Source organism: Schistocerca gregaria, chromosome 9, assembly GCF_023897955.1.
Source record: "Schistocerca gregaria isolate iqSchGreg1 chromosome 9, iqSchGreg1.2, whole genome shotgun sequence".
Classification (NCBI taxonomy): Eukaryota; Metazoa; Arthropoda; class Insecta; order Orthoptera; family Acrididae; genus Schistocerca; species Schistocerca gregaria.
The window spans coordinates 199,573,563-199,600,832 of record NC_064928.1 but is presented as its reverse complement, the minus strand read 5'-3'; the positions used below and the strand labels follow the sequence as shown (position 1 = coordinate 199,600,832).

At 40.2% G+C, this 27,270-nt stretch overlaps 2 protein-coding genes across 2 annotated transcripts in view; one reads left to right on the top strand and one right to left on the bottom strand.

The window, feature by feature from the left end:
• LOC126292042 (uncharacterized) overlaps positions 1-26,222 on the top strand; it is a 51,357-nt gene extending 25,135 nt beyond the window's left edge. Inside the window, exons 2-6 of the mRNA XM_049985841.1 lie at positions 3,358-3,454; positions 7,103-7,244; positions 15,587-15,672; positions 16,594-16,747; positions 22,431-26,222. Of these exons, the coding sequence (XP_049841798.1) occupies positions 3,377-3,454; positions 7,103-7,244; positions 15,587-15,672; positions 16,594-16,747; positions 22,431-22,639 (669 nt within the window). The 5' untranslated portion in view covers positions 3,358-3,376 and the 3' untranslated portion in view covers positions 22,640-26,222. The remainder of the gene's footprint in view (positions 1-3,357; positions 3,455-7,102; positions 7,245-15,586; positions 15,673-16,593; positions 16,748-22,430) is intronic.
• LOC126292035 (amyloid-beta-like protein) overlaps positions 1-27,270 on the bottom strand; it is a 1,795,419-nt gene that overhangs the window by 983,527 nt on the left and 784,622 nt on the right. The gene's annotated exons all lie outside the window — the stretch shown is intronic.

Sequence of the window (27,270 nt, the reverse complement as noted above, 5' to 3'; positions counted from 1 at the left end):
TCAGTCTCGAACTGCGCGACCGCTACGGTCGCCGGTTCGAATCCTGCCTCGGGCATGGATGTGTGTGATGTCCTTAGGTTAGTAAGGTTTAAGTAGTTCTAAGTTCTAGGGGACTGATGACCTTAGATGTTAACTCCCATAATGCTCAGAGCCATTTGAACCATTTTTTGTGGTATGTTCACTACGGAGACGGTGACAAAAAAAGACTATTTCATCTTTTCCATTTGTAAACAGATTTCAAGTTTTTGTTCGACAATTCTTGTAATGACGCGAGTTCTGAACTTGGAAGCTCTCTCTTCCTCGACGCGTCAGTTTCAATGCGATCACCTTTTAAGGTGATTATGTGTACAGGGGAAATCTTCACTTAAAATTATTAATTTACAGGCGTTACCTCGCATTACATCATGCAATTGTAAAATTATTGCACTAAGAGTTCACATTACAAGTAGAAATGGTGTTTAATTTTGTTTCATTTTAAGTGTAAAATATTAGCATCCTTACACTAATACAAATGTACTATTTGTAACTATGGTGATTTTGAGGTGTTTTCGCCGCAAGTCAGATCACAAGTAAAGGCCAGAAAACAATAATTGTTGACACATGATGTGTTAATCCCCAAAATTTTATCATATGGCTAGAAACGGGCGTTTTTATTCGACAATTTCTAGGTAAGTTATAAGAAACGTCAACTTTGTTGGACTGAAACGAGTTCTAAACGATTTCTTAACTGTAGAGAGGAATCTTGATGCGACTGACAGCAGTGTTAATGTGACGACTGACGGCTAAGCCTAATGACAGCTGTGGTTTCACGGAGAATTGATGTGAAGGACGCCCGACTGCATTCAGATTTCCTGCTTTCCTTCGAAACCCTCTTAGTCAGAGACTAAGTCCTGTAGTTGACTCATACCTATGCGGAAATTTTACGGAGTCTGCATGAATGACGTGTCAAGTTGATCAGTATTCCCCTGTGCTAACGACCGGCATAAACACAGTAAAATAAACCAGTAACACTCCCGTATTACTAAAAACGGGGCCCTCCCAGCAGTTCACCAAAAAATGGTTCAAATGGCTCTGAGCACTATGCGACTTAACATCTGAGGTCATCAGTCCCCTAGAACTTAGAACTACGTAAACCAACTAACCTAAGGACATCACACACATCCATGCTCGAGGCAGGATTCGAACCTGCGATCCTAGCAGCAGCGCGGTTCCAGACTGTAGCGCCTAGAGCCGCTCGGCCACCCCGGCCGGCCTCCCAGCAACTAATGGAGTAAATAATGACATGTTGCTGCCTGGCTGCTACAAAAATACAAATTGGACATTTTTTCCTTCTAGAGGTTCCGTTCACAGTATCAGAGCAATTATATTCTGTAACAACATCCGCACCTCCGTCAGTTGTGATCGTGGTGTAGATTCGGCAATGAATGGTAATAACGAGCATAGAAAAAATAAATTAAAAATAATGGGTTTCGATAAAAAAAATTCAAGGAGTTAGGAGATCTAGCTGCGAAGTCCGAGTACACATTAAGCACACAATGGAAAATAATAATAACTGTGATATTGTTGCTGATGCTGTTGTTGTTGTTGTTGTTGTTGTTGTTGTCTTCAGTCCTGAGACTGGTTTAATGCACCTCTCCCATGCTACTCTATCCTGTGAAAGCTTCTTCATCTCCCAGTACCTACTGCAGCCTACATCCTTCTGAATCTGCCTAGTGTATTCATCTCTTGGTCTGCCTCTTCGATTTTTACCTTCCACGCTGCGCTCCAATATTAAATTGGTAATCCCTCGATGTCTCAGAACATGTCCTACCAACTGATCCCTTCTTCTAGTCAAGTTGTGCCACAAGCTCCTCTTCTCCCCAATTCTATTCAATACCTCCTCATTAGTTATGTGATCTACTCATCGAATCTTCAGCGTTCTTCTGTAGCACCATATTTCGAAGGCTTCTATTCTCTTCTTATCCAAACTATTAATCGTCCATGTTTCACTTCCATACATAGCTACACTCCATACAAATACTTCCGGACATTTAAATCTATACTCGATGTTAATAAATTTTTCTTCTTTAGAAATGCTTTCCTTGTCATTGCCAGTCTACATTTTATATCCTCTCTACTTCGACCATCATCAGTTATTTTGCTCTCCAAATAGCAAAAATCCTTTACCACTTTAAGTGTCTCACTTCCTAATCTAATTCCCTCAGCATCACCCGACTTAATTCGACTACATTCCATTATCCTCGTTTTGCTTTTGTTGGTGTTCATCTTATACCCTCCTTTCAAGACACTGTCCATTCCGTTCAACTGCTCTTCCAAGTACTTTCCCGTCTCTGACAGAATAACGTTAGATTAGCAAAATGCTGTCTCTGAGCGTCTCGTCTAAATGAAGCTACTGAATTTTTTTTTGCGGGTTTCGTGTTCCACCATGGGTGCATGTCTTTAATAAATTGTAATTAATAGAACCATAAGTGGACTCACACCCTTCTATGCGCTACAGATGTCTTCCCTGATGGCAGAAAATAATAAAAGAAAACAAGGGCGGAATCGTGTAGAAAACGGGACACGCTACTGCGCATTGATTGAAACAAAATAGCTATCACTTAATTTTTAGCACGAATTAAGATCTGAGAAATTGGAGACAATGTTTCTAAGATGCTTCAGAACAATCTAGTGGCACAAAAATAATATTTTTGGCGAATTTCACATACATCTCTCTTTGACAAGCTGCAACAATGTTCGCTGCGCAGACAACCCATGGGGCTCAAGATATCGACGCACTGCCCGTGGGGATTCTTGTGTTGCTGCAAACATGCTCATATCCTGAAACGTCCTGCCAGTTTAAACCTATGTAGCAGACAAGGGCCCGAGCGCAGGACCTCTGCCTTTCACTGGTTAAGTGCCCAAACAACTGACCTGGCTAAGCATGACCCGTCCTCACTGTTTCACCTCCGCCAGTACATCACTTACTTACCAATGTTCTCGTGAGCAACTTGCGACTCCTGACAAAAAGGTCCTGGGTTTGAGTCCCTGTCTGGCACACAGCTTAAATCTGCCGGGAAGTCTCATGTCAGCGCACACTTCGCTGCGGAGTCAAAATTCATACTGCAAAGCACATTGCGTAACTCGGAGTACGTGCATGACTATACCAGCCTGTATGCACGAGCCAACAACATCTCACCTCTCGGGCGCTAGTCTAGTGAAGCTGCTGAGATCCTCTATGGTGGGCCTTCGTGGACACTTCATACTACTTCGACGTTTGTTACAAGTTGTCTTCACGGTGCTGTAATTTTTATGCATAGCAGTGTAGATGTAAAATGATCTGTGAATGAGTAGACTGACTTTTTTCTTTCTTGGCAGGGTGTGTGAGGGCGGAAGCATGTGCTGCAGAGTGGGCAAATGCTGCTTCTGCATCGACCTGCGAGTGGGGATCATCACCATCGCGTGTATCTGGCTGGTGAGTAGCTGGTAACAGGATTCCGCTGTTGGTGACGCCTTCTGACTTCACCGTAGATACCCTCCACTCCCGCACTGCAAATAGGCCACAGCAACATTTTCCCCACCCACAGACAGTCTTGCATGTAACAATTCCCTTTCACGAAGGAAGAAACGCAGGGACACAAATAGATAAAGCTTCCTCAACCACAGTCAGCATTTAAAAAATCTACATTTACAGATTAGGTAGAGTCAGAAAAATACTTTTGACATTGGTGACTGTCAATCAGTATTTGTAATTTCAGTGTTATCCAACCAGAGAAACCAGAATATAGGAAAATAGGAGGAAACGAAAGCTTGAGTACGGGAATCAAGGACATAGACTGAAGTGAGACAGCGCTATAGCTCATTCCTCACGTTGTCCACCCTAAACATTGAGGAATCAGTAGGGGAAACGAAAGAAAAATTTGGAAGAAGTTCAGAGAGAAAGACACAAAAGTTTAAGCTTTGCAGTTGATGGCGCATTATATCAGAAACAGCAAACTACTTTGAAGATAAGTTGAATGGATTGAAATGTGTTTCGAAAAGAGGTTAGAAGGAGAACATAACAGTAAGACGAGGGTAATTAAGTGTAGTTCGAATTATGTTAAGTGATACTGACAGTATTAGGTTAGGAAATAACAAGGTTAAAGTACTAGGTTTTTAGTATCTAGACAAGAAAAACACTGATAAAGGTAGAAGTAGAGATATAAAATTCAAATTGGCAATAGCAAGGAAATCTTTTCTGGACAAGAGGATCGAATACAAATGTAGGCGAGACAAAATATCTTCTCAGAGAATTTGTGAAATGAAGACTATAAACATATTGACAAGAATGGGACACAACCTTTTGAAATATGGCACTGCAGAAGAGTACTGAAGACTGAATAGGTAGATAAGGGTAACTAATGAAGAAGTACAGCATGGAATTGGCGAGAAAAGAAATTTACGGGACAACCTGACTAAAAGAGAGAATCGGTTTCTATGATGCATCGTGCAGCATCAAGAATGGATAGTTCGGTAGCGTGTCAGGGGTAAAAAAAATGAGGGAAGCAAACGCGTGAGTACTGGAATCAAGATCAAATGGGTGTTTGGGAACTGTAAGTAGGTTCGAATGAATGTAGCTTGCAGTAGTTACGCAGGGACGCAGAGGCTTGTACAGGACAGATTAGTTTCGGAAGCTGCATCAAGATAGTTTTCTGGCTGAAAACGACTACACCTTTAGACTGCTCCTCTGAAGGTGTAGGTGCCATTTTTAACAGAAAGCTACAAAGGACAGCACACAACACCCAGTCATCACGAGGCAGAGAAAATCCCTGACCCCGCCGGGAATCGAACCCGGGAACCCGGGCGTGGGAAGCGAGAACGCTACCGCACGGCCACGAGCTGCGGACCCGATGTTATTCAATCTGTATATTGAGCAAGCAGTAAAGGAAACAAAAGAAAAAAATGGAGTAGGAATTAAAATCCATGGAGAAGAAATGAAAGCTTAGACGTTTGCCGGCGACAATGTAATTCTGTCAGAGACAGCTATTGTGTATCTGCTGGCTAACGTTCTCCAACAGCGCTGGTAATTTATCATTCAGGAAATTGTGATACACAGCTTCTGTTAACCTGCTCAAGTCTATCATTAACAGTTCCTGCCCACCGGTGGTAATGAAGTGATACTGATGCTTCACCTCCGTGACTGGTCAACAAGAGGCATCTACCTACATGTGCATAGTGTAAGAGGGCTTGCTGAGACGGTGGCACTTTTTAAGTTTTGGATGAAAATTGATTGGGCCCCAGTCGGGACTGTATGGAGGAGAATCGATGACAGTGAAACCAAGGCGGGTGATAGTAGCATATGTCACAATGCCCGTGTGTGGTCTGGCATTGTTATACTGAAGGAGAGTGTGATCCACGTGTGGCCGAAATCTTCGACTTCAATATCTGATTACACCTCGCTGTTTCCCACGCTCTCGGACATTTACTTTACACGGGTTACAACGTAGAGTTCAGAGCAAAAGGCTGCAAATATGTAGATACGAATAATTACTATTTAGAATGTTAACAATATCTGTTCTATACAAAGGTTTAAGCATTTACATATAACATATTCAGACGCACTGTTTTCCAGCACGCTCTCATAGTAACTTAATTCGCCATCTCTTGTGACAGCATACATCACTGTATACTACACATAATAGTTACAACTAAAACGGAGCATATCTCAAGAAGTATTGGTTTCCGCCAATATGTGGCAGTTTATGTAAACAACCTGTATTTAAGTGGATTGTTTATAGATGTATTGCTCTGTTGAATACTATTAATGTGGATGTAACATGTACAGTACTCAGAGCATGAAGCAAAGATTCCAATGGATGGAGCATCCTGTCAATCTTTCTGTCACTTTGCGGCAGATTTCGGTAATTACGTAAATTGCGGTGATCACGTAGTGTGTTGTGGGTCGATCACTCTGTTGTATAAATATTTTATTTCTGCGACAATGATTTTATATCAGCTGGCCTTCCTCATGTATCGTTTTATCCAAATGATTTATGCACTTTAAGCTACATTCAGGTATGTGGTGCTGTACTAATAGTAATGTATATACTGTAACTCATGTAAGCCTTCTCTCAAACCTGTCATGTTATATCTTCACAGATCCGACGATGGCACCTTTAGTGTGTTGAAACTGGTCATCTAGCAAACAGTGTTTAAGCGATCTTGGCCTTTGAATTATTTGTACAATTACGTAAATAACTTTTGTTACTCCCAAAGAAACATGACTGAGGCAAACATAACGTGCTACTGTTACGACAGAAACAAGATGGACGTGTGACTGTATGGTAAATGAGGAAGATCTCATTGTTGCCATTCTGCAGATATCAACAGCGCATACACCACCTCCGTGACATCGTAGCCAGTATAGTAGCACTCTCTCTGGAAAGCTTATTAATAGTGCCTAACCACTGCTATGTATGAACAGGCCATGGAAGGCTACCATGACACTGACCATGTAGGGCCATTAGGTCAGGATATTGGTCTCCCAGTATTTGTCAGTTCTCATGACCTGAAACCGCTAGTACTTGGTCAAATAGCTCTTCAATTGCCATATCAAAACTGGATGCACTTTGGTAGATCAACAGTGTATGGTGGCCCATATGGTCATCCATCCAAGTGCCAACTAAACTTTGGTAATCTGATGGGAACCAGTGTATCCACTGCAGCATGGCCATTGTCAACCAAAACTATAATAATCATTATTTCGAGCATTTGTAATGCAAAAGTAGACAAAAATCGTGATACTGCTGCTGTCCTTAAAATTTTAGCCACAAAATAATATTATTTTAGATATTTACAAATACAGTCAAGGCTATATGGTGGTTCAGGATTTTAACTGCAAAGTCAACATTACTTTAGATATCCACGTCCTTGCAGATCTCTAACTATAGTGTCTTTCTTAATGTGACCTCGACTTCTGTGCTTACAGTTACTGAACTGTGTGTGTGTGTGTGTGTGTGTGTGTGTGTGTGTGTGTGTGTGTGTGTGTGTGTGTGTGTGTGTGTGTGTGTGTGAGAGAGAGAGAGAGAGAGAGAGAGAGAGAGAGAGACTGACTTTCAGATGATGCTGTGTTGTTCTTTTGCAGCTTGGAGATGCCCTCTTGCTAGTGTGGACGTCACATCTGGCATACGTCTTGAATGCAGCTATGGAGGAGCTGCGATCGGAGGATTTCGAGGATGTAGATCCTGAGTCCAACGGAAGAGTTGTGGCTGCCATGATCCTAGCAGGTGGGACCCCATGCATGCGCAAGCACACTTAGTCAGGTTGCTCTCCTGCATCAATAATGTGATATCCCCCTCCCCCCCTAACATGGGATGGTCATCTACTCTCACACAAGTCACTGAGACACTCAGTCCTACGCCAAGATTGCAACTACTTTATTCATAGCAATGAGACACCGGGAGTCGCATCATGTACTACCGGATATGCACTTTGATGTCGTGTATGCACACTGCTGGCTGTCAAAATTTCAAAGCCAGCAAAGACAGAGAAACATAATTTCAGTTATTTTGTGTATACACCGCAGTAGAAAACATAAACAGTTACATTTTTGGACGATTTGGGGTATTAGAGGGCGCGGAATTTAACACACAGAAATGCCACTTCCAGCAGCAACAATGGTGCAAAGCTGTGTGTGTATCAACTGAGTTTCGATGACAGAAAGAGATACGTCATTCCATACTGTTGCAGGTCTGTGCGAGAGCTCATCAACCTAGCACCTAGAGGGCGGTGGCATGCCAGTGTCTCAGCCAATCTTAATGGTTTCAGTGGTTGAGAGGTCAGCAAAATGTGCTGGCAAGGGCAACAGTCGAATGTCCTCGGTGTCGAAGTAGGTCAGGACAGCATGGGCAACATCTGGCCAGGCATTATCTTGTTGAAAGATAATATTTGGACTTCGTAAAGATAGGAGACAGCCACCAGCTTTACTAAGTACAGCTGTAGTCCACATTACTAACCATGCACGTCAGAGTTAATCGTTTTGTGTATGCAGGTCATCTCATATTGTCTCATTAAATGCTGGGGCTGTACAGTGGTGGTGGTGAATGCAATTTGGACGTATTTTTTCTTCTTGAAGTATCCACACACGGATATGACCATCGTGCTGTACCGTACCCACAACTGAGACTCTTCGGGAAAGAGGACTCCATCGTCGAGTGTTGTTGTTGGGCGCACCCGCAGACACCCATTAAGGGGGTAGGACGTCAAACTGGCCGACTTGGAGCAGGAGAGGCATCACTGGACAATTTAATTTGCACTGTCTATACTTTTACTAATAAATTCATAAAACTTTGTCAGCATCAACAGGAAGGATTCAGGATTCACACTCATTGCAGTGGAAGTTCGAAAACATAAAAAAATAATTTTTTTTACCTGCAAAATTTCATCATTTTTTTCACTTACTAATGGCTGCATTTATTGCTATAGGTACACTTTTCTTCAGAACTTAGAGAGATTCTTCGATGAATTTTGCACAGCATACATACCACACTCACAAGTGTATGAAACTCTAGAATTTATTTAATTTATGAAAAAACGAATGAACTGTTATATTTTAAACTTCATGTTTAGAAAAAAAACACAAATTATATAGTTGATTACCTCAATTTCTACCACAGTTTTTAATTGATTTGGAAAATTCTAGAGTTTCATACGCCTTTAAGTATGATTTGTATGATTTACAAAATTCATCGAAGAAACTCTCTTACTTATGAAGAAAAGTGTACCTATAGCAACAAATACTGCCATTAGTAAGAGCAAAAAATGATGAAATTTCACATGTAAAAAGAAAATCATTTCGTTATGTTTTCGAACGTCCACTATTACGAGTGTGAATTCTGAATCCTTCCTGGCCATGCTGACAAAGTTTTATGAATTTATATGTAAAAGTATAGGCACTGGAAATTAAAATGTCCTGTGGTGCCTCTCCTGCTCCACGTAGGACCGTTTGACGTCCCCCCCCCCCCCCCCCCCCCCTGATAGACTGGTAATACTTTATAACAGGGGCAGTCAAGAATTCAGCTCGTCGGCCGTACGAGTAGCTGGAAACCGCGAATGTGTCGCTTTTAAATTACAAAGCAGTCGGACTGCGTGCGACTTTGTTTTGTATTTCGCACTTCTCAACAATACAGATCACACAGAAAACACATTTTCAGTATTATTTAATTATTTTTGATCTGCTGAAGACGTAATTGTTATCAAGTACAGGCTTTTGGCTTATGGACGACACGAACAATTTTGCAGATGTTCGCATTAAGGTTTCCACATAATCGTGTCTTATTTAGTGTCGTAATTCAAAGAGGTCTTTTATATACATCCGTTGATCGAAATGTTACAGCACTTTTGTAAACTCTTTATGAAAAAGTGGAAACTCTACCTGAGGAAAACTATGCAGACATCCTGGACAATTTCAGTGTAAAACGATTTTTATTTGAAACTGGAATTACACTGAAGATCAGTCACTTACATTATTAGATCAGAGATTAGATTAGATTAGCACTTGTTCCATAGATCATGAATACGACACTTCGTAATGATGTGGAACGTGTCAGGTTAATAAAAGGTGTCTATACAAGATATTACATTAGAGAAAATATTACATGACACTCAATATTTTAATTTTCTATTTAATTTTTTTATATTTTTTATTTTTTTTTGTGTTTGGGAAATTACCCACTTACTATATACAAAAATTCATCTAATGAGTAGAAGGAGTTGCCATTAAGAAATTCTTTTAATTTCCTTTTAAATGCTAAATGGCTATCTGTCAGACTTTTGATGCTATTAAGTAAGTGACCAAAGACGTTTGTGGCAGCATAATTTACCCCCTTCTGAGCCAAAGTTAGATTTAACCTTGAGTAGTGGTGATCATCCTTTCTCCTAGTGTTGTAGCCATGTACACTGCTATTACTTTTGAATTCATTCGGATTGTTGATAACAAATTTCATAAGTGAATATATAGATATTGTTAGGTTACAGTGAAGATCCCTAGCTCTTTAAATAAATGTCTGCAGGATGATCTTGGATGAGCTCCAGCAATTATTCTGATTACACGCTTTTGTGCAATGAACACTCTTTTACTCAGTGATGAGTTACCCAAGAATACGAAAGCAGAGAATGAAAATATAATCTTATAAGCTAATTTACTCAGATGTATATCGCCAAAATTTGCAATGACCCTAATAGCATAAGTAGCTGAACTCAAACGTTTCAGCAAATCCTCTGTGTGTTTTTTTCCAGTTCAACCCCTCATCGATGCATACACCTAGAAATTTTGAATATTCTACCTTAGCTACCGATTTCTGAACGAAATCTATATTTATTAATGGGGTCATTCGATTTACTGTGTGGAACTGTATATACTGTGTTTTGTCAAAGTTTAGTGAGAGCCCATGTGCAGAGAACCACTTAATGATTTTCTGAAAAACATCGTTTACATCTGCACGTGTATAGAGACGCTTTCAACTGAAATGGCAAACGGTCAAGAAAACATATGTAAGATTGAGGTGACTGAAATCCTAATCATTTCCGCAGGACATACTAATGTACATGTACTGTGTATATGAAGCCCTATCTTTAGTCGTTCAGAGTGTTCTGTTTTCTCCGAACATTAGTGTAATAATAATAATAATAATAATAGTAATAACAGTAATAATAAGGCAAACTTTATTTCGATGTGAAGGAAACATATTTCGGCGCGTGTATCGACAACTCCGGCTGCTGCTGCTCGCGCACAATTTTCGCCGAGAGTGCAATGCAGTGACCCGCGATTCCGACCCGCGGTTTCGACTATCGTATCGAGCAGTCGCACCAGACGCGTGGGGCTCAGTCAGGGGGAGCTAGTCCCATGGGAACGCAGTTACACTACCGTTGTTTTTGTTGTTGTTGTTGTTGTTGTATCCCATCCGAAGGCTGATTTAGTGCCGGATCGCCACTCTAGTTTATCCTGGGGAAACCTCGTCATCTCTGGTTAATTACTGCAACCTCCTTATTGTATTCATCCCCTGGTCTTCCTCTACAATTCCCCTCCCCGCCCCCCCCCCCCCATTCCCACACAAATTTCCCTCCATCACTAGAATGTGTCCTATCTACTACTCCCTTCTTTTAGTCAAGTTGCACAACCAAATTTTTCTTTTGTCCCCTCAACGCGATTTATTGCCTCAGTTGTGCAACCACATTTTTCTTTTTTCCTCAATGAGATTTACTGCCTCCTCATTAGTTACTCGATTGACCGACCTAATATTCAGCATTCTTCCGTAGCACTGTAAAACCATATATTCTCTTTCTGTATGAACTGTTTGTCACACACATTCCAATTCTAAACACGGCTGCATCCCAGAGAAATGCTTCAGAAGAGACTTACTGAGGGTTATTATTTTTTCCTTTCTCATTTTCAGAAACACTATCGCCAGCCAGCATTTTATACCCTCACTACTTCGGTCATTGTCAATTATTTTGCAGCTCAAAAAGCAAAACTTGTCTAACTTTTTACTGTCTCATTTCGGAATCGCCTTCCTTCGGAATCGCCCGATTTTATGAAAATCCTTGTCATTGCCCTTGCTTTAATTTACTTCTTATATATCTTATAAACTCTTTTCAAGGCGCTATCTATTCCGCTCAACTGCACTTCCAAGTCCTTTGTAGTCTCTTATAGAATTGCTAAGAGGGGCATTCAACAAATAACGCAAGACATTTTTCTTCTCAGCCTATTTCGGTTGAAAAATCAGGAAGCTGTTACGGGACATCGTGGAACATTTCCACTTCAGCCTCCGTAGTTTCATTAAGTTTGAATAGGTGGCGGCATTATACATAACTTTCAAAACAGTGGTCCACGGAGACCTTACAGTGAACAAAAGCACGTTGAGTCGTAGGGCAAGGCGTCTACCACAATCACAACAAGGTTGTGATGGCTAACCTGACCGGCCATACAGCTGCGACTCGTGCAATGCAGGAACGTGCGGACACTCTCATTCCAGGTGATCAATGGGTCAAATCAAACACCACGTCTTTGTTGGTTATGCTGATGCACTTCTCCATCAGTTGGGGTACTCGATTCGTGCTGGATTCCTTGCCACCTAACAAAACACCATGAAGAGTACAGTATCTGTTTGACCCCATGAAAGATGCAAAATGGTTCAAATGGCTCTGAGCACTATGGGACTTAACTTCTGAGGTCATCAGTCCCCTAGAACTTACGAAACTTAAACCGAACTAACCGAAGGACATAGTGCTCAGAGCCATTTGAACCAAATTGCGTGCCTATGACGTATCGTCTCAGTTGTGTGACTGGACGGTGATTTTCTGTAAATCATCTACTGAAACCGAAATAATATTTAGGTTTTCTCAGCAAGCATTATAGACTCTTTGGTGTTCTGAATCTACATACACGATTTAAGAGACAATCTGACGAACCATATTGTTACAGATGATGCTGTTGTTTACCCTGTAGTAAAGTCAGAGCCAAACAAACTGTGCAGTTTAGACAAAATACCTCCGTGGTGTGAAAAAGAATTGATCCTAAGCAATAGGAAAGTCCTTGAAGTCAGTTAACCTCCTGTTACACGATGAATCACCTAAATTTAAACTGTTGTACGAGGGAAGCTTTTAAAGTAAAATCCGTTTTATTGTAGACACTAGTAGTTCACATGCATTCCGCAACGAGCGCGTGCGTCGTGTACCGGCATCCCTCGGGAACAACTGTGCTCGGTTTCAGCTCTGTAGCTAACCTGTACGGTTCTGCTTTCAAAATGTTTACGACTATCAACTCACACGCCATGTGTGAGCTTTGCTCAGCAAGGAACCTGTCCGCTGCATAAATTCATCGACAGATTTGCGAAGTGTACGGTGATACTGTTATGACTGAAAGCAAAGTGCCGAAGTGGGTACGAGAATTCAAAAATGGCCGTGACAACGTCCATGATGAGGACCGCTCCGGTCGCCCTTATTTGATTACAAAAAAATGGCTCTGAGCACTATGGGACTGAACTTCTCACTTCTCTAGCTGTAAAGTTCGAGTACATAATAAGCTCACAAGGAAAAATAATAATAATTGTGATATTAGATGAGCGATCGCGCGGTTCGAGACTGTAGCGCCTAGAACCGCTCGGCCATTCTGGCCGGCCTTGATTACAGACGATTTGGTGGCTTCAGTTGAAGCGAGGATTCGTGAGAACAGGCGCTTCACAATAACAGGTCTCTAACGAATTTCCTGACTTGTCGAGATCAGTGTTTCTGAACACGAAAAGTGTAGGAAACTGCGCTTCCGTTGGGTCCCGAAACTCCTAACAGAGGAACACAAAAACCAAAGATTTGAATGGGCGATGAAATTCTTGACTCGTTATCACGAAGAAGATGACGGCTTCTTGAGTCACATCGTAAACGGAGACGAGAAATGGGTTCCGCATATCACGCCGCAATCGAAGAATGGAATGGAGACACACACACTCGCCTATAAAGGTGAAGGCCAAACAGACTCTGCCCCAGCGCAAAATCATGGCGTCGGTGTTTTGGGTTTAGGCATTGTGTTTCGTTGGTAGACTTCGTGTAACGAGGATCTACTGTCAATGCAGAAGCATACTGTCAAACCCTGAGAAAGCTACGCAGAGCGATTCAAAATAAAAGACACGGCATGCTGACAAAGGGAATTGTCCTTTTCCATAACAATGCAAGACGTCACACTGAAGGTCAGACTCGCGATTTATTGGTCAGTTTTGGCTGTGAAGTTTTACACCACCTACCCTACAGTCCTGATCTTGGGCCGAGCGATTACCATTTGTTCCTCCTGAACTCTTGGTTATCGGAGCAGGCGCAAGTTTTCATGAAGAGGGTATTTTAAAATTGGTTGAGAGGTATGGTGTGTGTTTCATCAAACTTGGAAACTGTGTCGAAAAATAGAATGAAGTATGTACTTTCTGAAAATAAAGTTACTTTCTTGAAATAACCTTTCGCTGTATACTTATGTTCAAACGGACCTTACTTAAAAAACACGCCTCGTAGATTCCAGTATATTTGTAGAGATTACAGTTACAAACAACTTAAGACGTTATAGTCGCCTTTGTCGGAAATACGGAAGCGTCCGATCCCGCCTGTCTGCTTTGACCCATGACGTCACCCATGGCGGAAACGACCATAAACCACGATTCCAATATGGCGCATATAAAGTCGGTACGTACTATGAGGACGAAAATACAATGAAAAACAAACACACACACTTTCCACAAAAAGCCTAATGACACTAACGGGACAAGCGCGGGAAATGGGTTTTTTTGGGTGGGGGAAAACTAAATATAAACAAATTTAGACACCCACCCCCATACAAAACCACGCAAAACGACGAAAAAAACCGACATCACAAAACTCCCCAAATACCACTAAACACAATATCATCTGGAATCGGACACTTCCCTTAACCTATATAGCTCAATAGCAGCTCCCGATCCCATAAATTAGGATCTTACATTTCCCTTGGCCTATATAGCTCAAAATATCTCCCGATACCAATATCAACATACACAGCCACATATTGGGATCGAACACTTCCCTTGACCTGCGCACTGTTAATTTTATCAGTCATATCCATTCCTGAACAAAAACAACAACCGATAAATTTTACTAAAATAACCACACGATGTACAGCGAACACCACTAAATTAACCTTCACACAAAATCGTTAACTCACTGAAACGAATTCCACTACAAACACAGCCGACACTCGAACAATTCTGGATAATGAGCAAAAGCAAACTGAGCCCATTACACCACACAAACGAAAACCCTGAACATACCACGAGACAGCACAACAAACCACAACAAAACGACATCTACAAACACGCCACACTCGCAAATGAAACTCCGCGCCGTCATGACTTCACACACGACAACACCCTTACGTCACGGGTCAAAGCCGACGCGTGGGATCGGACGCGTCTGTCGACCCCCTTTGTCTGTAAAAAGTTATTTACTTTTGCTAGTGTAATATCGGGGCCAATGGCTTTCCGCAGTGGTAACACCTGTTCCTGTCAGATCACCGAAGTTAAGCACTTTGGGGCTTGCAGAGCATTTGTATTGGTCACCATCCGGATCTGCTGAGTGGTGTTGGCAAACAGGGTACACTCAGCCCTTGTGAGCCCAATTTAGGAGCTACTTGATTGAGAGGTAGTGTACCGGTCACAAAAACTGACAACGGCCAGGAGAGTGGTGTGCTGACCACATGGCCCTCCGAATCAGCATCTGGTGATGCCTAAGGGTGAGAATGACACGGTGGCCGGTCGGCACCCTTGGGCCTTCACAGAATGTTACTGACAATGTTTGTTTTTTTATTGAAATTTCGGCAGTGTGTCGATTATCAAATGGATAACTGTACTTTGGCACATATCAAAATCTTAAAATCTTCTGTCATGTACAAATATGTTATGTCTTTTAACATTAATCCTTTTAACATGCATAACACCAGCCCAGTAGTTTGTACACTGCATAAACGCCTTGTCTAGTGTTCTAGTTGGCCAGTGTAGCCAACGTGTTTTGCAACCCTGTGGAGGACTGTGTTGGACAGGAGTGTTTTTTGTGATTGCAGGTGCCTTCTGGATGGCGGTCATAGGTGCTGTTCTCTCCAGTCTGGCTGTTCTCCTCGACATTATGTTGCTGGCAGGCGCCATTAACGTGAGTACTACTACTGCCTTCACACCACTCACTCATACGGGGCTTCACGTTTCTGCGTGAAGGCTTCAAATGCCGTCCAGCTGTCTGCATTCAACATTCCCACTGATTAATGTAAATTGTATGTAATCGATCCTTCCGTGCCACTGGATACTGAGGGCTTCAGCTGTAAACTATTATTTTGGACTGTGCATGTTGCTTTCATACCAATTTTCCCCACAGATATGCTTGTTGTTAGCTTTGTTTGCAACCCAATGTAGAGTCTATTGTGACTCCACCCCCTCAGGTAAATAGGCACAAATATTGGAATAAAATACACCTGCAAGTATATCTTAATGTTGCATCGCGGTGTCATTTGATTTAGTATATATAAGAATCTAAAGTTTATATACAATGCCCAACAGAAAAAAGTTAAGCACGGACATATATACCATGAGTGTATGAGCACTGTCCTGTTGCAAAATGGCTCCATAATTTTATCACATAAGAGACAACATACAGGGTGTTTCAAAAATGACCGGTATATTTGAAATGGCAATACAAACTAAACGAGCAGCGATAGAAATACACCGTTTGTTGCAATATGCTTGGGACAACAGTACATTTTCAGGCAGATTTATTGGAAAATTTGACGCCTTTTATATATCTATTGTTGAAGGTACAAATTTTCGTCCATATGCCATGTACTTAACTTGTTTTTCATTCACTACATTCCTCTGCATGTCCTGCACCTTCTACCACCTTCTTCCTTTGTCATTTGTGTACAAAACTTGAACGTAACTTTGCAATAGAACTAGGCTTCACTTTTCGTTCACCTCCTTCTCTACTTCTGTTCCATCATCTAACTTCTGCAGTATACTCCCCCTTCCCTCCCACATGCTGCTCACAAAGTAGTTGTGCAACACAGATTATGTGCTCCTGCAGGCTCGGCGCAAGCTGCTCCACGGCTGGATGGTGGCCTACGCGGTGCTGTACGGTGTCTCGCTGGTGATCGGTGGGCTGAGTGTCGCAGTAGTGTTCCTCTACAACAGCTCCTACTATGGCCTCTCCATCACTGCCGGCATCCTGCTGCACGTAGGTGAGTAATATGGCAGCTGCCAGTGGTACAGAGGACCAATCTACTAACAACACAGGGTTTCTTCCAGTGTGTGTCAGTCAAAGTTCATGGAGGCAACATACAGCTCACTGAAGACACCTAATCATCTACATCTGCATCCATTCTCTGCAAACCACTGTGAAGTGCTTCCTAGACGGTACTTGCAATTGCACCATTAATGCAGCATTTTCACGTTCCATTCACATGTGGAGTGCAGAAAGAGAGAGTGGTTAAATGGCTCTGTGTATATTGTAATCAGTGCAAATTGTCCTCTCAATCCTTACAGGAGTGATATGTAGTGGGTTGTAGTACATTCCTGATTCATCATTTAAAGTTAGTTCTTGAAAATCACAGAATAGGCCATCACATAATAGCTTACATCAATATTCAAGCGTTCACCTTTTCAGTTCACTCAGCATCTATGTAGTACTCTCACATCAGTAATAAAAACCTGTGACCATTTGCTCTGCCCTTCTCTGTCCTTATTCGGTATACCGAGTTATTCTAAACTGTACAGTTCCTTAACGCATGAGCATACCAAAAATCAAGGGCAAAGACATATGTATTCTCCTTCATTGATTTCAAAAAAGCATATGATTCTACTGATAGAGAATGTCTATCAGTCCTGGAAGAAATGCATTTGGATAAGAAAACAACTAATATTATAAAAGCGACCCTTACAAATACATTTTTGAAAGTTAAATTTATGGGTGAGTTATTGGAACCCTTTGAAATAAACATGGCAGTGCAACAGGGGGGGGGGGGGGGGCTCTCACCACTGCTGTTCAATTGTGTGCTTGAGAAAGTAGTCAGAGAATGGAACATAAATATTAAGAGTGGTATGAGACTGGGTTGCAAAAAGAAGGACCTTAAAGTAAATTGCATTGCGTTTGCAGATGATTTGGTCCTGTTTGCTGAAACAATGGAAGAAGCACAGGAGCAAATCGCTGAACTACAGAAACAAGCAGCTAAACTATGTCTTCACATCTCCTTTGAAAAAACGAAAGGTATTGACAAACATCAAGCACTCATGTAAATACCTCAAAGTTCAAGAACAAAAGATTGAAATAGTAAAAGAATTCAAATATCTGGAGAATGGAAGAGTTGGTGTGCTGGGGAAAGCAAAGCAATGGAATCCAGAAAAATAAACTTGAACTGGCCTTCCAACTAACAAAAAATACATACAGCAAAAAATTCCTTTCATGAGGGTCCAAAATTATGCATTACAAGACAGGAATAAGCCAGAAGCTCTGTATGCAGCAGAAACACAAAACATGAATTTCAAATGCCAAATGGAGAAACCTGGGCTAAAGGAAAGAAAAATTTTAAGAAAAATCATGGGACTAAAATTTCAAGACAATAAAATTATATATATAAAAAATGAAACACTCTACAAGAAAATTGAAAAACTTTCAGACACTATGCAAAAAAGGAGAATAATTTTTTTTGGTCATCTCCTAAGAATGAATTCCAACAGATTAACTAAACAAATCTTTGACTTTTCCCACAACCACAAAACAAAACCCAACTGATTTAAAGAAACTGAGAAAGACTTGGTAGAAGTAGAATTTCAGAAAATTCACTTATGGAGTAAACAGCTAAATTAATTACTAAAAATGAAAACATAAGATTCCAAGACAAATCGACACAAAAGTCCAAACCCTTCATCTCGGAAGAAGAGAGGAAAAAAAGATCAGAAAGAATGAAGAAATACTTGGCCCTAAGAAAAGAACAATGCACAAAGAAATGATCTAGCATATCCCAAAGAGGGTGAAACGAAAGAAGAAGAAGAAGACATGAGCAGTAGTCTAAGATGGGTTGTATGATTGTTTTGTGAACAATTTCCTTTGTAATGTGGTTGTCTTTCCTTAGCATTCTACCAAAGAACCCAAGTCTGACATCTGCTTTATCTATGACTAGGCTTAGAGGTGGTTCCATTTCATATCCCTACAACTTGTTACACTGTGGCATTCATACGCATTAACCAATTCCAACTGGGACTCACTGATATTGTAGTAATAGGGCATTATGGTTTCTCATTTTACGAAGTGTGCCATTTTCTGCTTCTGAGTATTTAAAGCAAATGGTAAATCAGGCAGAGTTTGTGACTGGAGTGAGAACTCCTTGGTTGGCACTGTATTCTGGAAGGAGAGTTAACAATAGATGTCTAATGAAGATTGACATCTTTGTGCCACTATGAAATCTTATCAAGTAGTGACTGAATATTTAACTTTTTTCAGACAGTACATCATTATACATAACTGCATCATCTGTGGATGATTTGAAGTTGATATTATTATTGTTTGCAAGGTAATTATCATTGTCATGAACAGTGTGGGTCACAACTCATTTCCCTTGGAACACTGGAAGCTACCTCTACATCTGTTGATAACTATCCTTCCAAGATACAGTGCCAACCAACAAGTTCTTACTCCAATCGTGGGAGTCAAGAAATAAAGCATCTACCTGATTCCCTTGATCAATAGATTTTGAAGTGGGGCTTTCCAGATTTCATGCAAGAAAAGTGAGAGTCGATTTTTGCGTGATAGATGTTTTCAGAATGCCTGCTGGGTCACATAGAGTAGAACAGTGGTGTGAAATTCTAAGTGTAGTGCTGTTAAATGCACCACAAGAACAAAAGAAGAACCAGTTTCTAATACTACACTGTACATGCTGAGAGAGACGGGAAATAATTGTTTCAGGAAATCTGTTATGTTGAGAACTGCTGTTCCACACCATTACTTCACATGGCTACAGTAGCCTTAGACTGCAGTTGTGTGTGTGTGTGTGTGTGTGTGTGTGTGTGTGTGTGTGTGTGTGTGTGTGTGTGTGTGTGTGTGCGTGTTTTGTTTTCTTTTGTCTTTTTTTGACAAAGGCCTTACATGTGGAAGGCTTTATTTGGAACAGTCTTTTTGTTGTGTCTATCTGTGACTCAGCATCTGTGCTATATGGTAACAACTTTCATTTTCATAATATTGTTACATTCCATCCTGGACTCTCCATTGTTTGGGTATACAAGATCATAAGCACCAAAGACCTATGTATGTCCCTTGCTAGATATTGTATCATGTCACCCTCGAGGATCTCCACCTTTGAAAGGCATGGCATTGACATTAACCTTTGTGGCCCAGAAATGCTGCTATCCTTGGTTTCTCACTGCAGCATTAATAGGGAGTGAAATGGATTACCAAGGTGTGTTAAGTGTTTCTGCTGAACAGGTGTTTGTGAATATGTCTTTCATTAAAAGCTCAGTATCTTCTTCATATTGTGAAGGCAGAAAATAGGTAAGTAAATCTCTGCTGGCATATAAAGTTAGTCAGTGAATTAATAACGTGGCTCAGAATCTGGATTTCTTTCTTTATTTCATAATAAGAGCTGGTGTTTCCGACGGGAAGGTAGACAGATTCATGGGTGTTTCTTTTGAGTGTCAGGTGACTGAGTATACATAGTGAAGTAGTTTAAAAACAGATCATTATATTCCATGTGTTCCATAAACACTGTGCTGACTATACTTCATAATTCAGTTAACAACAAGTTGGTAGCACAATAAATACCTCTGTCACTATTGTTGAAGTATTTTTTTGTGTATTACAAAAACATATGCTGTGCAGTTACTTACACAGTTTCGGTTAAACATGGCTACTGAAACAGCAGTGAGCTGCAGGATAGGAAAATTTGTCTTTTGGGTGCAGAGGCAGTTTGTAAAGAAAGCAGTGTGACTCATGACAGTCAAAGGCACAGCTGTTGTTCTTTGGTTTGTGTAAAGTGAGACTCACTGCAATTGAAAGCACTACTATTATATCACATAGAGTAGTGTTATAAATGTTAAATATTGTCACACCTGTGTTCTAATGGGACGGCAGCAAGAATACAGAATAGCTTATCACATGTATGATTGTTTCCAATACTTCGAGTGATAAAACACAGTGCAATGTCCTAGATGGCATTTCATATGGAATACAAAGGTAATTTCAGAGTGCCCCAGAGAAATGTGACAGCAACACTCTTGTTCTGTATATAAATAAATCATCTGCCATACAGCATTGGCAGGAATCTTGGGCTATTTTCTGATAGCAGTGTTGTTTATGGTAAAATGACCACTGTTGTCTGGGGATTAAAGATTAGTTGCACGGAATTTATTTTCCCTTGCTTTAAATGCTGACAAATGTAGGTTATGTGAATATGCAAGAGGCACTTTATTGTGATGTTTGAATCCAGTATAAGTGATATTTGGCAAACCACAATTAGATTAAATAAACAACTAACAGTAACATTACAAAATGACATTAAACAAAATAAACACATTAGGTTAATTGTAGGAAGAGCAATTGCTATTAAGAGAGCACTGAGCTAGTGTAGTGAACCTACAAAGCAGACAGTGCCCAGAGAGTTTCTGAGACACAATTGCACAAGATGACCACCAGGTAAGATTAAACAAAGATGTGGTAAAAATTCAGAGGTGTGTTGCAAGATTTGTTACTGGTCTGTTTGAACGATATGAGAGTGTTATGGAAATGTCCACATGTTTGGATGGGAATTCTTGGAGGGAAGAAGATGATTGTCATGCGAATGCTATTGAGGAACTTCAGGAAAGCAACATTTGCTTTAGATGCTATACACTCTACTGTAGGTTGCAGATAGGTATGTACACACTGATGTACTTTTCCATTACCAGAGGCAGTTTAATGTCCAAGCAATATAAGTAGACATATGGAGCACCAAGAAAAGAATGTACATTTTGTATCCAGGGTGCAGCAAGAACTGACTCAGGTGGGGAAAAAATATAATAGAAGCAAAAATGTTTGAGTAAATGTGTGTCAAAAAACAAACAGTTTACAATATAATTGTGAATGTGTGGTTGTGATTTGTAACTGTCTTCCATATAATGTTTATATAACTGAAATGTAAACGTTTTGGTTAAGTCCCCATCTCATTGTGCTCAAATTTCACCCAGTGCCTAAATAACAGGATATACAATGAGATATAGAATAAATGTTTACAATTTACTGTTCATTCATGTCTGTTAAATGAGGTGATACATGTGTTGATTTCATATTTGGGGGGGGGGGGGGGGGGGGGGGGAACACAGCACTCATTACTGCATTTTAAAGACACATGGATCATCTCACGGACCTTGACATGACTGTACAATTGCTGGTGCATTTTTTTTAACCATACCACAAGGAGTGCAGTAGACTTCATGTTTGAGATGCCTGGAGTTGCAAAAATCCAGAGGATTGAGGTCAGGTGATCTTGGATGTCTAATGATAAAGGTCAAGGTACTGGTCCTGCTTACCTATCATTCTAGACCATACTGGCAAATTAGATTTCAAATGTCTTTTTAAAGCCATGTTTACTGCAGTGTCTCTGTTGCCATTGTCCCATAGTTTCACATGTGCCAGTTTTTGTGATCTGCCCCATATAAAAAATAACAAAAAATTTTCAGGAGGGAAGCCCACAATCACAAGATTTACAACTATCATAGGTCTCTCAAGAGCCCAAAGAAAGGCAACTTGTGTCTGAAGGAGCGGAGGAAGTGTGCCAAATGATATGTGACTTGCAAGGGAAAATGTTTGAACTGGCCCTGTCCCCTACACTGATCTATGCAGACAGCAGCTCTAGAGAATGTAACTGATACAGTTTTCCTATTTCCTTGGTGTTTCAGGGCTGATGGTGTACTTCTGGATTGTGGTGCGCAGCTACTACCTGGAACTGGGCCAACAGTATGGCGAGGGCGGACCACGCACCACAGCTGGCAAGGTCTACTGCACGGTGCCCACAGGGGACGTTCTTCCTGCCCACGGGACCTACTGCTATGCGGATGGCATGGCCATGGCACCTACTGCACCGCCACGCTACACTAGTGCTCCGTAGGAACCACTATGTCACTCTTGTGAGGGGATCACATCTCTAGGTGACATGCGCTGATCATGAGGCTAAGAGGACCTAACGTCTGCACTGTCATTGTGACAGTCTTCTGAAGGGCTGGCCTTCACTGCTTGATGATATGCTGTTGTTACCATCCAAGAAAAGGCTGTCAAAGGAGCTGCTTTAAACCTGTCTTCACAGTGGTGTAATACTATTCTTAAATAGCTTCAACCTACTTCGATCCTGTCTTGATCTTCCTCGTAAGAGTATTTTATATTATCTTGAAACTACAGGTTCAAAACTGTGCATAGTGAGTAGAACAATATTATTCCACTACATCAACATTTATACTGTGCAGCCTACCATATATTGGTGATAGTGGATAATTTGTGTACTGCTTTTATTTCCCCCTTGGCACAATCTGCTTGTTCAGGTGGTGAGCTCAAAATAAAGCAGTAAGTAGACATTTATTTGATTCTATCATGTCATTTTATGAGACTTGTGTGGGAGGAACCTGTATCTTGCTTCTGGAATATGTTATTGTTGTTTCTTCAGTCTGAAATTGTGAAGACTAGTATAATACAACCCACATTGATTTGAACCTGCTTCCTCTACAATTTTTGCCCTCCACACTTCCTTCCATTATCATATTTATGATTTCTTGATGCTTTGATATATGTTCTATCAACCGACCCATTTTTTTAGTTAAGTTGCTAATGAGACTTTGGTTGTCACAAAATGGTTTCATTGTGACTACATGAAGCAATAACGGAAAGTGCAGCTCTTTTTCAAATCTCCTCTATCTCCCCTCTTAATCTTAGTTCTTAAGAGACCACGAGTAACAAGAAACATTCAAAAATTTGTTAGAAGGGGATATTATACAAGCTTCCTCTTTAGTATACAAATTATGTACTCCGAGCATTCTACCAGTGACAGTCAGTCTCATGAGTGAATTTTATATGTTTTATAAGGTCTTTCAGTTTGAAATCACTCTGGGTGCATCCCAGTAAATATTTTATGGTTGTGACTGTGTTTTCAGTGATTCATTGCCAATGGTGCAATCTGACAATATTGGGTCTTTCCACTTGTTTGTAATAAGTTACAGAAATTTATGTCGGGAAGTACCCATTAACCCAAGCAAGTAATTTGTATTCAGTTCAGTTGTAAACCTGTATTCCACATCTTCCTACTGGCTAGTATCCAACACCTACCGGAAGTCAAGGATGCCAGTTTCAACAAAGATACCAATACTTTCTGTCTTCTGCAAATAGTCACTAAAAAGAGCAAGTTGTATTTCACAGGATCCTTGTTGACTCACGTAGAGCAAGATTTTGGTTGCCAAAAATGTGTCTCTTCTCAGTTAATATGAAGACTGACCTATGTTTAAGTCTGATTGAAGGGAGGTAGTGAAGTATTGGAACATGGTGAAATTGCCATTTCGTGAGCACTTTGTACAGAGTGTATACTCATGTGTCAATGATTTATATGTACACAGAGGTGTTACAACGATGGTCATCTTTGTCAGGCCCTAAATGATAGTGGTGTAGGCAGGTTCCAAGCACTTCCACTATCCAAGGTTGTGATCAGGTTACAGACACAAGTTTCTCATATCAGGTTTGATGTTTGTGTCCAGTGGCTTTTATCTGCTCAGGCAGCATTTTGTCTCACACACAAACCCACTCTTCCAGATTCATCATAATCGAGCAATTTGTGTAATACTGCACCACAACCAGCAGATAGAGTACCTGTCTTAAATTTTTATGTTCCTTTTCAGATGAGTCATTGTCCCCATTTCTGTGAACTGGCCTCTACAACACATTTAATCATTTGTACGGCCCATCTGGATTAGTAATGCTAGAGTGCAAAAGTCTCAATGTAGGTGCACTTACCTTTTTGTTACCTTTATTCAAATAAAATGGAGGTGAGGGAACCTCTTTTGACTACAGCCTTCAAACAATGCTCTCTGCTTAACACCACTGTTATACCAACAGCATTTTCGATGAGCCACAATAAGGGGCACAAAGACACTGAAATTCATTCTGCACTCTCAAATTCTGATCTCACTCTAAATGAATGCAGACAAATTTTGCTGCAGTGCCTTAAACAGATAGTGCCCACATTATTTTTCTCATCATTGTCCAACACAGCTACAGCTCTGTCCTAACATCTGGCAACATATACATTTATACTCTGCTGCCCACTATGATGTGCATGACAGAGGGGGTTTCTCACTATTATTAGTGTCCCTTGGTGCCAATGAGACTTTTTAAATTATCTTCCTTTATTTTAGCTAGTAACTGCATGCCTGAAAACATATTTCTTCCTCCACAAGTTCACACACTTCAGTTTATATGTGTAACACATTTGTTACATCTTTGTTGATGGCTTTAAATTGTGCGTAAAGTTCCAGCTGGTTTCTACTATGAGAAGCCCTTTACATGATATTCCTGTTGCCGTAATTTTTAAGCAGCAGTCTACATCTGCCATCTTCAAACTATCTTCGGTGTGTGCTGAGGGGTAGTTTGTGTACCGCTGTTACTTTTTCCTTTCCTAATCCAGTCACAAAAAGTTCATGGGACAAACGATTGTTGGTATGCTGCCATGTGGGCTTGAATCTCCCAAGTTTTTCGTCCATGGTCTTTACATGAGATACACATAAGAAGAACCAATATTTAGGCTGGCTCTTCTAGAAATGTACAGTCACAGTACTGACAATAAAGCAGACCATGGCGCACAACGCCTGTCTTGGATCGTCTGCCACTGCAGTTAGCTGAGCGTCTCCATGATGCTTCTGCACTTACTAAAGCAACCTCTGATGAAACACACTGCTCTTTGTTGGTTCTCCACAATTTCACCTGTTGAATCCATCTGGTAAGCAACCCAGACTTGTGGATACTCAAATAAAGGTTGAAATTAAAATTTTGTGAATCACCTGTTTTGTAGCAGGACTATACTTTGTGAGGAGTCTTCTAATGAATCTCAGGAGGAGAGTGTAATATCTTAGACGACTTGTTTTATTTTAGTGTAATAATAATAATAATAATAATAATAATAATAATAATCTCATTTGAAATTACTAATGTGCATTGTATGTCCCTGACTAAAATGTTCACAGAGGTGATGCTGAGGAATATTGTGCACTTCATTATAGAAATGATGACAATGTATAGGTGAATGAAAGGAACTGTTAAGAGAAACCTTCATAAACATGAACTGACATTACACAATATGTTAATACCTTTGTGATGTGCCACATAACCTTCAAGAAATTTTTTCTAATAATATTCCTTCAGCTCCATTTTGTTGAGAGTTTGTTTTTATACATACTCATAACATACCTTTTCCTGTCTAAAGTACAAAAAACCCGAAGAAACCATAGGTGTTTTCAGTACTTACACACCTTTTAATCATCTGGTTTGCTGTAAGCACTTATATTTCTGGGAGCCATGGACTAAAAATTCTTTGTTTTGTGAACAATGTATATTGTTGATGTACCATTATGAAATATCAGTTTTAAACTGAGGAAGGTGCTGTGATTAATAATTGTAAAGATGACAGTATTTTATTAATAAAAGTTAATGATAAATTACGGGCCCTCCTGAGCCTTTTTATTATACTACGTTACAACCACTACCTATGTATTGGCTGGAAGCAGCTGGGAGAACGTGTTATGATGGGAAAATTTAAGGTACAAATGTTGGCAGGCATAAATATTATTGAACCATTAGTTTAATAAATCATGGTTGCAAATACTAATACGTATTATTTACAGACAAATGGAAAAATTGGTACAACTCTGCTTTGGGGAAGAGCAGTTTCAGTTCTGGAGAAGTACAGGAACAGACCAGGCAATACTGACCATATGACTTAACTCAGGAGACATGGTAAAGGAAGTAAAACCTTTGTTTACAGCATTTCTGGATATAGAAAAAAAAATTGACTGTTGTCTAGAATACACATTTTGAAAGGAGGTCACTCAGATATGTTTTGGGTTAAGCAGGGTGTTTTGCTTGAGAAATGTTGGTATCGAAGTAACACAATGAATTTTGAGACATATTGTAATACCTCAACTGAACTGCATTGAGCAATCTAAAACAAAAGTGTGGCTGACTTGGTAACGCGATCTTTTTTTGCTTTGTGACATTGTTGATCTACATACCACCTAACAAATACTAGACAATATTACATGACTTGGCTAGCAACAAGACCACTCTCCAAATAGCCCTGATGTAGAGTTAGCCGTGGGCTGTCACCAGGAGGGGTAAGATTCTGTAACTGCCATTCTTTATATAACTGATTATATTAACCTGACAGCATGATGCTTCATGAACTAACTGTAACAGGAAGTACACCAGTATTACTCTATCTCAAGTGATTGATGGTTATACACATAGCATTTTTAAAGTAGATTACTTTGATACCCAAATGGTAAGTATATTTCATTAATATAATGCAAGTTTATCTTTTGATATTATGAATATAAACACAGATTCCATCTTCCTGATTTAGTCAGCTGATAAACCAGGGTACTCAATGAGTCAAGAAATAATACTAGACAATATTCACAAAAAATATTAGTATTCACATGTAAACGACACTAATTTGATACTCAAAATTAAAAATCTGAAAAGAAATCA